General features: G+C 54.1%; 1 protein-coding gene across 1 annotated transcript; it reads left to right on the top strand.

Annotated features, from left to right (window-relative positions):
* Positions 1 to 380: 380 nt before the first annotated feature.
* Positions 381 to 13,773, top strand: CYP2S1 (cytochrome P450 family 2 subfamily S member 1). The gene is made up of 9 exons (XM_064380681.1): positions 381 to 557; positions 1,662 to 1,827; positions 5,070 to 5,219; positions 6,002 to 6,162; positions 6,249 to 6,428; positions 8,743 to 8,884; positions 10,680 to 10,867; positions 13,102 to 13,243; positions 13,482 to 13,773. Exons 1-9 carry the CDS (start codon positions 381 to 383, stop codon positions 13,679 to 13,681), a joined length of 1,506 nt encoding a protein of 501 aa, XP_064236751.1. The 3' UTR covers positions 13,682 to 13,773.
* The last annotated feature ends 1,259 nt before the right edge of the window (positions 13,774 to 15,032 follow it).

Here is a 15,032-nt window from a genome sequence, read left to right as displayed (position 1 = left end):
GCTGGGGAGGGCGGCGCGGGGTCACCGCCAGGCGCAGGGTGTGGCAGCCTCCAAGCGGCCAAAGTCTCTGGCTTCCAGGTTTTTCTGTTTGCTCACTCCCTATCTGGGGGCCCAAGGGGCTGTCTCCGCCACCCGAGTCCCGCGTAAACCTGGGTGACCCGGGAGACATCGTTGGAGCGTGAGTCATTGACATCAGGCGGCGGCGTGGGTTCGGGAGAAACCCGGCGGCGGGGAGATAAGCCTGCCCGGCAGGCAGGGGGATGGGCTGGCTGCCCCGCCCCGCGCCTGACTTCGCTGGGGAGGGAGACGCCCGGCTCCCGCCCCTGACTGGCCCAGCCGCGCGGAGCGCCTGGGAGAGGAGAAGGAGCCGACCTGCCGAGATGGAGGCGACCGGCACCTGGACGCTGCTGCTGGCCCTGGCGCTGCTCCTGCTGCTGACGCTGGCGCTGTCTGGGACCCGGGCTCGAGGCCACCTGCCCCCCGGGCCCACGCCGCTGCCGCTGCTGGGCAACCTCCTGCAGCTACGGCCCGGGGCGCTGTACTCGGGGCTCATGCGGGTGAGGGGCTCTGGGAGCGTCCTGGCTAGGGGCGGGGGTCCCTGGGAGAGACACCTGAGTGTCAGGGCGAGGGACTTTTCGGGGGTCCTAAGGAGGAGGGAGGGGCAGGGGTCCCAAGGCAAAGGGGCTGCGGGTGACCTGGGGTGGGGGCAGGTGCAGGTTGTCCAGGGCTGAGAAGCGGACGGGTGCCCGGGAGACAGGATCGTGCGGTGGGGGACCAGGGCGAGGAGGGGCAGAGACCTCTGCCTGCAGAATCCTGGGAAGGTGATGTACTGGGACCGAGGCTTCGAGAGACAGGAGTCCTCCAGCCAAGGAGAAGCTGCTGCGGCTGGCAGCTTGTCCCAGAGGGAGAGGTAGCTGGAGCCATACAGGTGGGGTATGCTAAAGAGGGGACAAAGAAGAAAAGGGGGAGACTCTCTGGGGGAAGTTGGAGACAGGAGGCTGGAGGGTTGCAGGCTCAGAGAGGGGATCCCACTGAAGGAATCTGTCTGCAGAGAATGAATGCAGGGTGGGAGGATGGGTGGAGCTCAGCTGGGAGTTCCTGGGACTGGGGAGGGAAGAAAGAAAGCAGAGGTAGCCCCAGCCTTACGGGATAGCAGGTGGGAGTGGGAAGAGACCTGAAGTTCCCCGTTCAAAAAGATTCTGGGTGATTTCAAGGACGTAGAAAAAGGGGTGTGGTCTTGGGGGAGAGATGGGGCGGATACTCAGCAGTGTCTGCTCCAGAATTTGACAGTTTTGCGGTGACTGAAAGGGGTGGCTGGATATTTGAGTGGTGGGGGGATCATAGGGAATTAGGGGAGACCAACACTGGTTCTGGATTGCCCAATGTCAGAGGTGAGGGTTCAGCAGGAATCGAGGGAATGAGGGAATGGCAGGAAGTCGGGGATGCCCCTGAAGGATGTGCTGGGGGAGGAGGCCTGGGAACCTGGTGCAAAAAGAGAACTGAGCCTCCCGAGGGAGCTGTTTCTCCTGGGATGGAGGCAGGTTCTGGGTGGAGGGTGCTGAAGCTAGACCCAGAGGCTCCTCCAATGACAGGGGCCATGAGGGAGACACCTCGGCTGGAAGAGGTCATGGCACCCTCCTCTTTCCACCTCCCTGCCCCAGCTGAGTAAGAAGTATGGACCAGTGTTCACCATCTACCTGGGACCATGGCGGCCCGTGGTGGTCCTGGTTGGGCAGGAGGCTGTGCGAGAAGCCCTGGGAGGTCAGGCTGAGGAGTTCAGCGGCCGAGGAACCATAGCGATGCTGGAACGGACTTTTGACGGCCATGGTAAGTCAAGGGCTGGTAGGCCCTCTATGCACAGCCTGCCACCACTTACTGGTGTGTGACCTTTGCACACGGTTCAGTGCCTCTGTTTCCTCATCTGTAAAATGGGGTGATAACAGTGCCCATCGGCCGGGCGCAGTGGCTCATGCCTGAAATCCCAACACTTTGGGAGGTGGAGGTGGATGCGGCACTTGAGATCAGGAGTTCCAGACCAGCCTGGCCAATATGGCGAAACCCTGTCTCTATTAAAAATATAAAATGTAGCTGGGCATGGTGGTGTGCACCTGTAATCCCAGCTACTCAGGAGGCTGAGGCAGGAGAATCACTTGAATCCGGGAGGCAGAGGTTGCAGTGAGCCAAGATCACGCCACCGCACTCCAGCCTGGGCAACAGAGTGAGACTCCCTATCAAAAACAAACAAAAAAAGCAAACAAAAAAAAAACAAACAAAGAAAGCAGTGCCCGTCATGTAGGATTGAGTGACTGGGTGAGGACAGCCTTGCACAAAGTGAACACTCACTAATCACCAGGTTTTCACCAGGTTGTCCTGTCAGTGATAACCATCAGTGATCCAGGTAAAGCCCTGAGGGCTCAGAAAGATGCCGGAGAGCTCTCAAGATGCTGGGAATTGGTGGGCAAGCCCTCGAACAATAAAAACGGTTATCTGTGTTACAACAGAAAGCAGGAGGCCCGTGCTGGGTGCTGCCAGGACTAAGACAGCACCTAGGTGCTCTGGGGAAGCACCTAGGCCAGTGGGGAGACAGACTCACCACACAGTGACGACCCAGAGTGGTCAGGGAGAAAGGTCAGGGTGGGATAGGGAGGAATCAGGGCAAGAGGGGTCAAGGCCAGGATGAGGGAAGCCCTGGGACCTTAGGGATTTAGACCCAGCTTGTTTGGTGAGGGAGATTCAGGAAGTCTTCCTGGAAGAGAGGCTGTCAGAGCTGAGACTCTTAAGATGAGTGGGAAGGGTGTTCCAGGCAGAAGAACCAACGCCTACAAAAGCGTGACTTTGAGAGAAGCATTCATCCATTCAACTAATGAATGAAGCTGGGCACGGTGGCTCACACCCGTAATCCCAGCTCTTTAAGGGGCTGAATCGGGAGGATGACTTGATCCTAGGAGTTTGAGACAAGCCTGGGCAACATACCCTGCCTCCACAAAAAATTAAAAAAAAAATGATCTTATGCCTGGTCCTGTACTGAGTACCAGGTACACAGAGTTGACAGACGTGGTGTCCTCTCCTACTGTGGGAGAGGCGGGCTTGTACTGCAGCAAGACGACAGAGGGAGGGAATAGAATCCTGAAGTGAGAGGCACAGCTTTGAGAGCAAACACAGGGCACAGGCACCTGTCCAAGGGTAAAGAGGGAATCAGGGAAGGCTTCTCAGAGGAGGTGACATTTGAGCTGGGACGTGAAGGATGAATGAGTTAGTTCACCAAGGATGGGAGGGAAGCGGGTGAGAGTGATGCAGGCAGAGGGAACTGCAGGATCATAGGCCTAGACAGGGGATCGTAACCCCTTTAAGGAAGTGAGAGAAGAACAGCAAGTCTTAGTGGGTTAAGTAACAAAGCTGAGAAGCCAGGGAAATCCCTAGTCACGCAGGGCCTGTGAGTCATGCCAGAGTGTTTGGGCTTTTGATTTTCCTGGGAGCAGTTGATTTAAAGCAGGGAACAGCTGTAGTCGGAGTTGGGAGGGTCCTGTGGTTTCTGCCTGAAGGGGCTGAAACTGGAGGCTGGGAGTCCAGGGTGAGGACCAGCCTGGACTAGGGCTGGGGCCAGGGGATAGGGAGGAAGGGGTGATTGGGAGAGGCCAGGGGCTCTGGTCAGGGAATGGATGGTGGGTTGAAACAGGGAGAGGAGAGATACTGAGGCCAGTCTGGAACACAGTGTGGCAAGGGAAGGAGATGCCCAAGGGGCAGTGCCCGAGAGGCCACAACAGGCTGGCATTGGACAGGGAGGGTCTGTCTGGACCAGATGTCTTGGATAAAGGAGGAAAATGGTGCAGTTCCATCCTCCTCCCTTCCTCCTCCCTCCTTCCTCCCTCTCTATTCAACCTCCAAGCTACATGGGTCACAAGACCCAGTGGGGCTCCGTAAATGATGGGACGAGTGGATGGAAGGAAAGAAGAAAGAAAGAACTCTTCATTCATCCTGGTTAATTACAGAACAGGCTGGCTGCAGTGGATCACACCTGTAATCCTAGCACTTTGGGAGGCTGAAGCGGGTGGATCACCTCAGGTCAGGAGTTCGAGACCAGCCTAGACAACAGCATATGCCTGTAATTCCAGCTACTTGGAACGCTGAGGCAGGAGAATTGCTAAAACCCAAGAGGCGGAGGTTGCAGTAAGCCAAGATTGTACCACTGCACTCCAGCCTGGGCAACAGAGCAAGACCTCGTCTCAATAATAATTACAAAACAGAAGGAGCCTGGGTCATCCCAGCTACCTACTTTTCGGGAGAATGCTCCCCTGACCCAAGGGCAAGGGATGGGAGAACCAGTGTGATTACGCATTTATTCAGCACCTACTGAGTCCTCAACCCTGGGCTAGGCTGAAATGGACTCAGGATGGAGCCTCAAGAATCCCCCTCAGGGCACCTCATTAGAAAGAAGGGGGAATTGGCCAGGCATGGTGGCTCACGCCTGTAATCCCAGCACTTTGGGAGGCTGAGCCGGGCAGATCATGAGGTCAGGAGATCAAGACCATCCTGGCTAACAAGGTGAAATCCTGTCTCTGCTAAAAATAAAAATTAGGCCGGGCATGGTGGCTCATGCCTGTAATCCTAGCACTTTGGGAGGCCGAGGTGGGTGGATCATCTGAGGTCAGGAGTTCAAGACCAGACTGACCAACATGGTGAAACCCTGTCTCTACAAAAATTAGCCAGGCATGATGATGGCTGCCTGTAATCCCAGGTACTCGGGAGGCTGAGGCATGAGAATTGCTTGAACCCAGGAGGCAGAGGTTGCAGTGAGCCGAGATAGTGCCATTGCACTCCAGCCTGGGCGATAGAGCAAGACTCTGTCTCAAAAAAAAAATTAGACCAGCGTGGTGGTGTGCAGCTGTAGTCCCAGCTACTCGGGAGGCTGGGGCAGGAGAACTGCTTGAACCCGGAAGGCAGAGGTTACAGTGAGCCGAGATCAGGACACTGCACTCCAGTCTGGGTGACAGAGCGAGACTTCATCTCAAAAAAATAAAAGGGAATGGGGAGAGGGGCCGGTCCCTCCTTGAGTCTAGCCTTCTGCACAGGGGTTTTCTTCTCCAACGGGGAGCGGTGGAGGCAGCTGAGGAAGTTTACCATGCTTGCTCTGCGGGACCTGGGCATGGGGAAGCGAGAAGGCGAGGAGCTGATCCAGGCGGAGGCCAAGTGTCTGGTGGAGGCGTTCCAGGGAACAGAAGGTCAGCATGGCAGGGTCACCCCAGGGTCTCCAGCTGAGTGAGAGGGAGGATCCTCCCACTGCGGCTGGCAGTGGCCCCAACTCGTCCTGGAATGGGTGGGAAGGGAAGCCTTGGACTCTAGGTCTGGGCTGGGGGTTCTGTTGTGGTCACCCCACCCTCTGTCTCTGTCCTGCTGTCTCTCCGAGGCTGTTACGACATCTCTCTGTGTGTCTCTGGTGCTGTCATCCCACTCTTTCTGGGTCTCCATCTCTCTGTCTCTTTTTTTTTTTTTTTTTTTTTTTGGAGATGGAGTCTTGTTCTGTTGCCCATGTTGGCGTGCAGTGGTGCAATCTCAGCTCACTGCAACCTCCACCTTACGGGTTCAAGCAATTCTCCTGTCTCAGCCTCCCAAGTAGCTGGGACTACAGGTGCCCACCACCATGCCTGGCTAATTTTTGTATTTTTAGTAGAGATGGGGTTTCACCATGTTGGCAAAATGGTCTCGATCTCTTGACCTTGTGATCTGCCTGCTTCGGCCTCCCAAAGTGCTGGGATTACAGGCGTGAGCCACCGCGTCGGGCCTGTCTCTTCTCTCTCTCATTCCTCTGTTTCTCGGGCCCTAAGTGTGTCTTTCTTTTTCCCATCTGTCTGTCTCCCTCTTTGCCCGTTTAGCTCTCTTCCTGCGCTGTCCATCCCTCTGTCTTTCCCTGCCTCCCTGTCTCTCTCTGGTCGGGTTCAGTCCCAAACTGCTCCCCTCTACCTGGCTCCATCAAAGCCCACCTCCCTGCCCCCACTCCCCCCAGGACGCCCATTCGATCCCTCCCTGCTGCTGGCCCAGGCTACCTCCAACGTAGTCTGCTCCCTCCTCTTTGGCCTCCGCTTCTCCTATGAGGATAAGGAGTTCCAGGCCGTGGTCAAGGCAGCTGGTGGTACCCTGCTGGGAGTCAGCTCCCCAGGGGGTCAGGTGAGTGGGTGGGACCCCTCCCCAACTACCTTCCCTAAAGGTTGCTGCCAAGGTCCCATGAAAACTAGCTGCCCTTCTCCCCACAGACCTATGAGATGTTCTCCTGGTTCCTGTGGCCTCTGCCAGGCCCCCACAAGCAGCTCCTCCACCACGTGGGCACCTTGGCTACCTTCACAGTCCGGCAGGTGCAGCAGCACCAGGCGAACCTGGATGCCTCGAGCCCCGCAAGTGACCTTGTTGATGCTTTCCTGCTGAAGATGGCACAGGTGCGGGAAGGGTGCAGGGACCCCCTCTCCAAATGGAGGTGGTGGCCTGGTGGGTCCCCAACCAGATGTTCCTGGGGACGTCAGTTGGGTCCCTCTTTCTCTCTCTGCATGTCTCTGTGAGTACGAGTGTCTCTGTGTGGGTGTGTATGTCTCTTTTTCTTTTTTTGAGACAGTCTCACCCTGTTGCCAGGTTGGAGTGCAATGACACAATCTCGGCTCACTGTAACCTCCACCTCCCGGGTGCAAGCGATTCTCTTGCCTCAGCCTCCCGAATAGCTGGGACTATAGCCGTGCACCGCCACACCCAGCTAATTTTTGTATTTTTAGTGGAGCGAGGTTTCACCATGTTGACCAGGATGGTCTCGATCTCTGAACCTCGTGATCTGACCGCCTTGGCCTCCCAAAGTGCTGGGAATACAGGCGAGAGCCACTGCGCCCGGCGTGTGTCTCTTCTCTGTGTGACCATCTGTCTCTTTCAGGGCGTTGCTCTCACTGCCTCTCCCTCCCCTGACCTGGGCGTTTGTGCTGGGCTCTCTGTCTCTCCTCTTTCTTCTCCCTCCCACTTCGGCCCCTGAGTTCAGGCCTCATGCTCAAGATCTATACCAGCAATTCCCAGAATCACTTCATCCCACTCGCTGAAGCCTCCCCACACATTTATGTAAATTCACAATTTTTTAATTTGTTAATAAAGCCCATTTTGTTAATTATATGAGAATAATATTTCTCTTTTTATTTTTATTTTTTGAGACAGAGTCTCTCTCTGTTACTCAGGCTGGAGTGCAATGGCGTGATCTTGGCTCACTGCAACCTCCACCTCCTGGGTTCAAGTCATTCTCCTGCCTCAGCCTCCCGAGTAGCTGGGATTATAGGCATGCACCACCACACCCAACTAATTTTGTTGTTGTTGTTGTTTTTTTAGTAGAGATGGGGTTTCTTCATGTTGGTCAGGCTGGTCTTGAACTCCCGACCTCAGGTGATCTGCCTGCCTTGGACTGCTAAAGTGCTGGGATTACAGGCATGAGCCACCGTGCCTAGCGGTAATTCTATAATTCTAATTTTTGTTTGTTTGTGTTTTGAGACAGGGTCTCGTTCTGTCGCTCAGGCTGCAGTACAGTGGCACAATCATAGCTCGTTGCAGCCCTAATCTGAGCTCAAGCGATCCTCTTGCCTCAGCCTCCTGAGTAGCTGGAATTACAGGCACATGCCGCCACACCCAGCAGATTTTTTGTGTGTTTAGTAGAGACAAGGTCTCACTCTGTTGCCCAGGCTGATCTCAAACTCCTGAACTCCAGCAATCCACCCGCCTCAGCCTCCCAGAGGGCCAGGATTACAGATGTGAGCCACCACTCCCATCCCTATTTTTGATGTCTGAAGGAACAGCTGTACGATTTTCCACAGGGCTGCATCATTTCACATTCCCACCAATGGTGCACAAGCATTTCAGAGTCTCCACATCTGCACCAACCCTTATAATTTTCTGCGTTTTTGTTAGTAGTCATTCCCTTTCATTTTTAAAAACATTTTAACCAGAGAGAACTAATATTAAGAGTCTACTTCCCGGCTGGGAGTGGCGGCTCACGCCTGCAATCCCAGCACTTTGGGAGGCCAAGGCAGGTGGATCCCCTGAGGTCAGGAGTTTGAGACCAGCCTGGGCGACATGGTGAAACCCCGTTTCCACTAAACATACAAAAATTAAGCAGGTATGGTGTCAGGTGCCTGTAATCCCAGCTACTCGGGAGGCTGAGGCAGGAGAATTGCTTGAACTTGGGAGGTAGAGGTTACAGTCAGCCAAGATTGTGCCACTGCACTCCAGCCTGGGCAACAAATCAAGACTCTGTCTCAAAAAAAAAAAGAGTCTACTTCCCAACTTTCCCAAAATTTATCTAAACTCCCTGATAGCTGGACAAGGTGGCTCACACCTGTAATCCCAGCACTTTGGGAGGCCAAGGAGGGTGGATCAGGAGATCAAGACCATCCTGGCAAACATGGTGAAACCGCATCTCTACTAAAAATACAAAAAAATGAGCCGGGCGTGGTAGTGCATGCCTGTAGTCCCAGCTACTTGGGAGGCTGAGGCAGGAGAATTGCTTGACCTTGGGAGGCAGAGGTTGCAGTGGGCCAAGATCGTGCCACTGCACTCCAGCCTGGGCGACAGAGATTCCATCTCAAAAAATAAATAATAAATAAATAAATACATAAACAAACCAACCCCCTGACAAAACTTTAATTTGTGGTGCTGACCCAGACGTGGCTGTTCTGACATTTACTTCCCGAAGGCTGTGTTCTCTCAGCCCCTCTGCCTGATTTCTTTCAGGAGGAACAAAACCCACACACAGAATTCACCGAGAAGAACATGCTGATGACAGTCATTTATTTGCTGTTTGCTGGGACAATGACAGTCAGCGCCACGGTCGGCTATACCCTCCTGCTCCTGATGAAATACCCTCATGTCCAAAGTAAGAGCGTTTTTCACCTGCCAGGGCTTGGGAACAGAAGTAAGGGTTCTGGGTTGGGTGCGGTGGCTCACACCTGTAATCCCAGCACTTTGGGAGGCCGAGGCGGGCTGATCACTTGAGAATAGGAGTTCAAGACCAGCCTGGCCAACATAGTGAAACCCCATCTCTACTGAAAATACAAAAGTTAGCCAAGTAGCTGTAATCCCAGCTACTCAGGAGGCTGAGACACGAGAATTGCTTGATCCCAGGAGGTAGAGGTTGCAGTGAGCGGACATCACACCACTGCACTCCAGACTGGGTGACAGAAAGAGACACTGTCTCAAAAAACAGCGTGCGGCCGGGTGCAGTGGCTCACGCCTATAATCCTAGCACTTTGGGAAGCTGAGGCGGGAGATCACAAAGTCAGGAGTTCAAGACCAGCCTGGCCAACTTAGTGAAACCACATCTCTACTAAAAGTACAAAAAAAAATTAGCTGCGTGTGGCGGAAGGCACCTGCAATCCCAGCTACTCGGGAGGCTGAGGCAGGAGAATTGCTTGAACCCAGGAGACAGAGGTTGCAGTGAGCTAACATCACGCCACTGCACTCCAGCCTGGGAGACAGAGCAAGACTCTATCTCAAAAAAAAGAAAGAAAGAAAGAAAGAAAGTATACATGAGCCAGGCATTGTCGCTCATGCCTGTAATCCTAGCACTTTGGGAGGCCAAGGTGGGAGGTTCACTTGAGGCTGGGAGTTCAAGATCAGCCCGGCCAACATAGTGAGACCCTGTCTGTACCAAAAATAGAAAAATTAGCTGGGTGTGGTGGTATGTGGCTGTGGTCACATCTACTCAGGAGGCTGAGGTGGATCACTTGAGCCCAGGAGGTTTGGTGGAGGCTACCACACTGAGCCGTCATTGCACCACTGCACTCCAGCCTGGGCAAGAGAATAAGACCCTGTCCCCCCCAACCAAAAAAAAGAGGCTGGGCTCAGTGGCTCACGCCTGTAATTCCAGCACTTTGGGAGGTCGAGGTGGGCAGATCACCTGTGATCAGGATTTTGAGACCAGCCTGACCAACATGAAGAAACCCCGTCTCTAATAAAAATACAAAATTAGCCAGGTGTGGTGGTGTATGCCTGCAATCCCAGGTACTCGGGAGGCTGAGGCAGGAGAATCACTTGAACCTGGGAGGCGGAGGTTACAGTGAGCTGAGATCACGCCATTTCATTCCAGCCTGGGCTACAAGAGTGAAATTCCATCTAAAAAAAAAAAAAAGAGAGAGAGAAGATAGATGGAATACCTAACACACAAGATGTGTGGTCAGGCCAGGCGAGGTGGCTCACACCTGTAATCCAGAGGCCAAGGTGGGTGGATCACGTGAGGTCAGGAATTTGAGACCAGCTTGACCAACATGGAAAAACCCTGTCTCTCCAAAAAATACAAAATTAGTGGGTTGTGGTGGTGGGCACCTGTAATTGCAGCTACTCAGGAGGCTGAGGCAGGAGAATCACTTGAACCTGGGAGGCAGAGGTTGTGGTGGGCTAAGATCGCACCATTGCACTCCAGCCTGGGCGACAGAGTGAGACTCCGTCTCAAAGAAAAAAAAAGAGAGAGAAGATAAGAGAGAGAGAGAAGATTGATGGAACACCCAACACACAAGTTGTGTGGTCTTTGGGCTCACTGAGGGCTGGGGGCCATTCCTCCCCAGCTGTCAGCCTCACCCCAAACCACAGCTAAGCAAGCAGATGGGCTTCCAAGAGGAGGAGGACCCCTGCGCCCTACCCCTGCCTGACCCCCACCCTCCTCTTGCTTACAGAGCGGGTACGGGAGGAGCTGACTCGGGAGCTGGGGGCTGGCCAGGCACCAAGCCTAGGGGACCGCACCCGCCTTCCTTACACCAACGCAGTTCTGCACGAGGCGCAGCGGCTGCTGGCGCTGGTGCCCATGGGAATACCCCGCACCCTCATGCGAACCACCCGCTTCCGAGGGTACACCCTGCCCCAGGTGGGTATGCGTACTGCCTCGGCCCATGGTTCTCTGCCTCAGGGCCTGAGCCCGGGTGGGTTGCTGTCAGTGACTTTTTTTTTTTTATCTTAGTGCCTCTCTCTCTCTCTCTCTCTCTCTCTCTCTCTCTCCCCTCCAACCCCACCCCCACAGTCCTGCATATTTTTCTCCTCCTTCCTTCTCTGACACCCCTTCCTTTTCTGCATCTTTTTTTTTTTTTTTTTTTTTTTTTTTTGAGACTAAGTCTTGCTCTGTTGCCCAGGCTGGAATGTAACAGCGTGCTCTTGGCTCACTGCAACCTCTGCCTCCTGGATTCAAGTGATTCTCCTGCCTCAGCCTCCTGAGTAGCTGGGATTACAGGCATGCGCCACCACCTCCAGCTAATTTTTGTATTTTCAGTAGAGATGAGGTTTCACCATGTTGGCCAGTCTGGTCTCGAACTCCTAACCTCAGGTGATCCGCCCGCCTCAGCCTTCCAATGTGCTGGGATTACAGGCGTGAGCCACCTCACCCAGCCTCCCTTTCTGCATCTTTTTACTCTTTCTGTTTCTTTTCGGTTTGTGTTTTCTTGCCGTTTGTCTCTGCGCCCCATCTGCCCCACAGATCTCCTAATTCTGCCTCCTTCTAAGGTGGTTGGGACAATCGAATGAGGTGACATATGGAGAAGCAGTTTGAAAACTGAGGAGCAAGTCCAGGACTAAGGGAAGCCCTCTTGACCCTTAGCCCCTGCTACAGACACACATTCTCTTCTCTGCCTTTCTTTCTCTCAATCTCAGGGCCCTTCACTGGAGAGCAGCTCTGATGCAGGACCAAAAGGGGGCGATGTTTCCTCAGAAACCCCAGGGCTTAGTGCATGCGGCTCCCTCCTCCAACTTCACGGCAAAATCAAACTCACAGCAGCTAGGTTCCAGTGCTGCTGTGCTGCTGTCTGCTTTGCTTTGCTCGCTCTTTTTTTTCTCTCTCTCTTTCTTTCTTCCTTTCTTTCTCTTTCTTTTTTTCCCTTTTTCCCTCCTTCCCCCCTCTCTTTCTTTCTTTCTCTCTTCTTCTCTCTCTCTCTTTCTCTTTATTTCTCTCCTCCCTCCCTCCCTCTCTCCCTTTATCTCTATCTTTTCTTTCTTTTTCCTTTTTTTTGAGACGGAGTTTCGCTCTTGTTACCCAGGCTGGAGTGCAATGGCACGATCTCTGCTCACCGCAACCTCCGCCTCCTGGGTTCAGGCAATTCTCCTGCCTCAGCCTCCCGAGTAGCTGGGATTACAGGCGCACACCACCATGCCCAGCTAATTTTTTGTATTTTTAGTAGAGAGAGGGTTTCACCATGTTGACCAGGATGGTCTCAATCTCTTGACCTTGTGATCCACCCGCCTCGGCCTCCCAAAGTGCTGAGATTACAGGCGTGAGCCACCGCGCCCGGCCCTCTTTTCTTTCTTTCTCTCCTCCCTCCCTCCCTCTTGTTCTCTCTCTCTCTCTTTTCTTTCCTTCTTTCTTTCTTTTGACAGGGTCTCTCTCTGTCTCCCAGGGTGGAGTGCAGCAGTGCAAAAATAACTCACTGCAGCCTTGAACTCCTGAGTTCAGAGTGATCCCACCTCAGCCTCCTGAGCAGCTGAGCCCACAGGCTTATGCCACCATGCCAGGCTAATTTTTTAATTTTTCATAGAGACAAGTTCGTGCTATATTGCCCAGGCTGGTCTCAAACTCCCGGACTCAAATGCTGCTTTCACCTCAGCCTCCCACATAGCTGGGATTACAGGCACGAGCCACTGCACCCCACTCAACCCTCAACAAATGTTGATGCTGTTATGTTTTGTGACCTAGTGTCCCTGGTACCCCCGACTTATGTGCCACACTCTAGGACCTAATAGACTGGGGTGGGAAGGGGTTTGTAGCTTGATTGTTTGTTTGTTTGTTTATTTATTTATTTATTTATTTGAGACAGAGTCTCACTCTGTCAGATCGCTCTGAGTGCAGTGTCATGATCTCAGCTCACTGCAATCTCCACTTCCTGAGTTCAAGTGATTCTCCTCCCTCAGCCTCTGGAGTAGCTGGGATTACAGGTGCCTGCCACCACGCCCAGCTAATATTTTGTATTTTTAGTAGAGATGGGATTTCACCATGTTGGCCAGGATGGTCTCGATCTCCTGACTTCATGATTCTCCCGCCTCGGCCTCCCAAAGTGCTGGGATTACAGGCGTGAGCCACTGCGCCCAGCGCGTAGCTTGATTCTCATTCCCCCTCAGGGCACGGAGGTCTACCCGCTCCTCGGCTCCATCCTGCATGACCCCAACATCTTCCAACAGCCAGAGGAGTTCAACCCAGACCGTTTCCTGGATGCAGACGGACGGTTCAGGAAGCACGAGGCGTTCCTGCCCTTCTCCTTAGGTATCTGCTGCTGCCCTGGTTATAACAAGCAGGCGCTGGTGAACTCCAGGCACCTATGCCAGCTGGGGGCACCCTTCTGCACCCTGGGCTCACTGTTGGCCCCTCCACCTGCTGTTCTCCCTGTGCGCCTGGGCATGAGGAGGGTTGGCTCAGTCCTCTCTTTCTCTCTCTGTCTCTCTCTCTCTTTCTTTCTCTCTCTCTCTCTCCTCGTCCTCGTCCTCCTCCTCCTCCCCCCCAGGAAAGCGTGTCTGCCTTGGAGAGGGCCTGGCAAACGCAGAGCTCTTCCTCTTCTTCACATCCATCCTGCAAGCCTTCTCCCTGGAGAGCCCGTGCCCACCGGGCACCCTGAGCCTCAAGCCCACCATCAGTGGCCTTTTCAACGTCCCCCCAGCCTTCCAACTGCAAGTCCATCCCGCTGACCTTCACCCCACCGCATAGACCAGATGAAAGAAGGCGACTTGGAGGTGGTGGGTGCCCGGGATAGTGCCTCCAGCCTCGAGTTTCCTTGTGAATGGGAGGATGGAGACAACCCTCCAGCACGGACAGGGTTATGTCTCCAGAGTCTACACTGCAGGCAGCCACATTTACACACCTGCAGCTGTTTTCCAGAGACTGTCCCACGCCCCCACACTCACTCACTTGGCTCATGCCGCTGTTAAGATGCACAACCACACACCCATACACAACTACAAGGGCTACAAGGCAGCTGCTGCGTTCGCTTTCCATGGACATAAGTACGGTCCATCCACAATCACAAGTGAGTAGCCACGTAACCCACCGACTCAGACACCGTGCAACTCCCCTGGATCTGCAGCCCATACGTGGGAGTCCGGCTGTCACCTTCACGAGCCACAGAAGCAGCCACGCGTGTCCACAGCTCACACGCCCTCTCCATTCACCAGATGTCTCAGTCTGTCCCTGTCTCTGGTGCTGGCACAGAGAACAGCGCGCCCCTTCCTGGGTCACGCCACAGAGAGACCATTACTATCTACGTGCCCAACACGTGCTCCCTCTCATAGCTGCACCACGCTCCCGGCCTGTGACCACTGATGTCCACACACCCCCAACTACTGGTCCACACAGCTACCCACGTATGACATTGTCCTGGCTCCCCAGAGTATCTTAGTGACAAGAGACACACCACTTCCACTGAGGCACAGTCCCCAGCCACCTCCACAACTGCAGCCTTCAGTCACCCTCCCTTTTTTTTTTTTTGAGATGGAGTCTTACTCTGTTGCCCAAGCTGGAGTGCAGTGTCACAATCTCGGCTCACTGCAACCTCTACCTCCCGGGTTCAAGCAATTCTCCTGCCTCAGCCTCCCCGGTAGCTGGGATTACAGGTGCCCACCACCACGCATGGCTACTTTTTATATTTTTAGTAGACATAGGGTTTCGCTATTTGGCCAGGCTGGTCTCGAAGTCCTGACCTCAAGTGATCCGCCTGCCTCGGTCTCCCAAAATGCTGGGATTACAGGTGTGAGCCATGCCGCCCGGCCTCAGTCACCCCTTTTTAAGCATCCTGATTCTCCCAAATGCAAACACATCCGGGTCTGCAATCGTGCACAGAGACCTTGGACACATGAGGACCCTCAGACCAGAGGAACACCTGCCCAACCCCCAACACCTGCTTATGCCACCATGTGGACAGCGGCCCCTGCTGTGCCTCCACACACACATACACCCTCACTCACTTATCTGCAGTCCCTATTCGGCGTCAGATCCCCCTTTAGACCCAGCGGAAGGGGCTAGAAGACCAAATAGGGGCCAGGTTTCAATTCACCCTGTCAGG

This window comes from Aotus nancymaae, unplaced genomic scaffold (assembly GCF_030222135.1).
Source record: "Aotus nancymaae isolate 86718 unplaced genomic scaffold, 86718_ANA_hifiasm-v0.15.2.pri h1tg000028l, whole genome shotgun sequence".
In the NCBI taxonomy this organism is placed as follows: Eukaryota; Metazoa; Chordata; class Mammalia; order Primates; family Aotidae; genus Aotus; species Aotus nancymaae.
The sequence above is the reverse complement of the archived record's forward strand: the minus strand, read 5'-3'. Positions and strand labels throughout refer to the sequence as shown.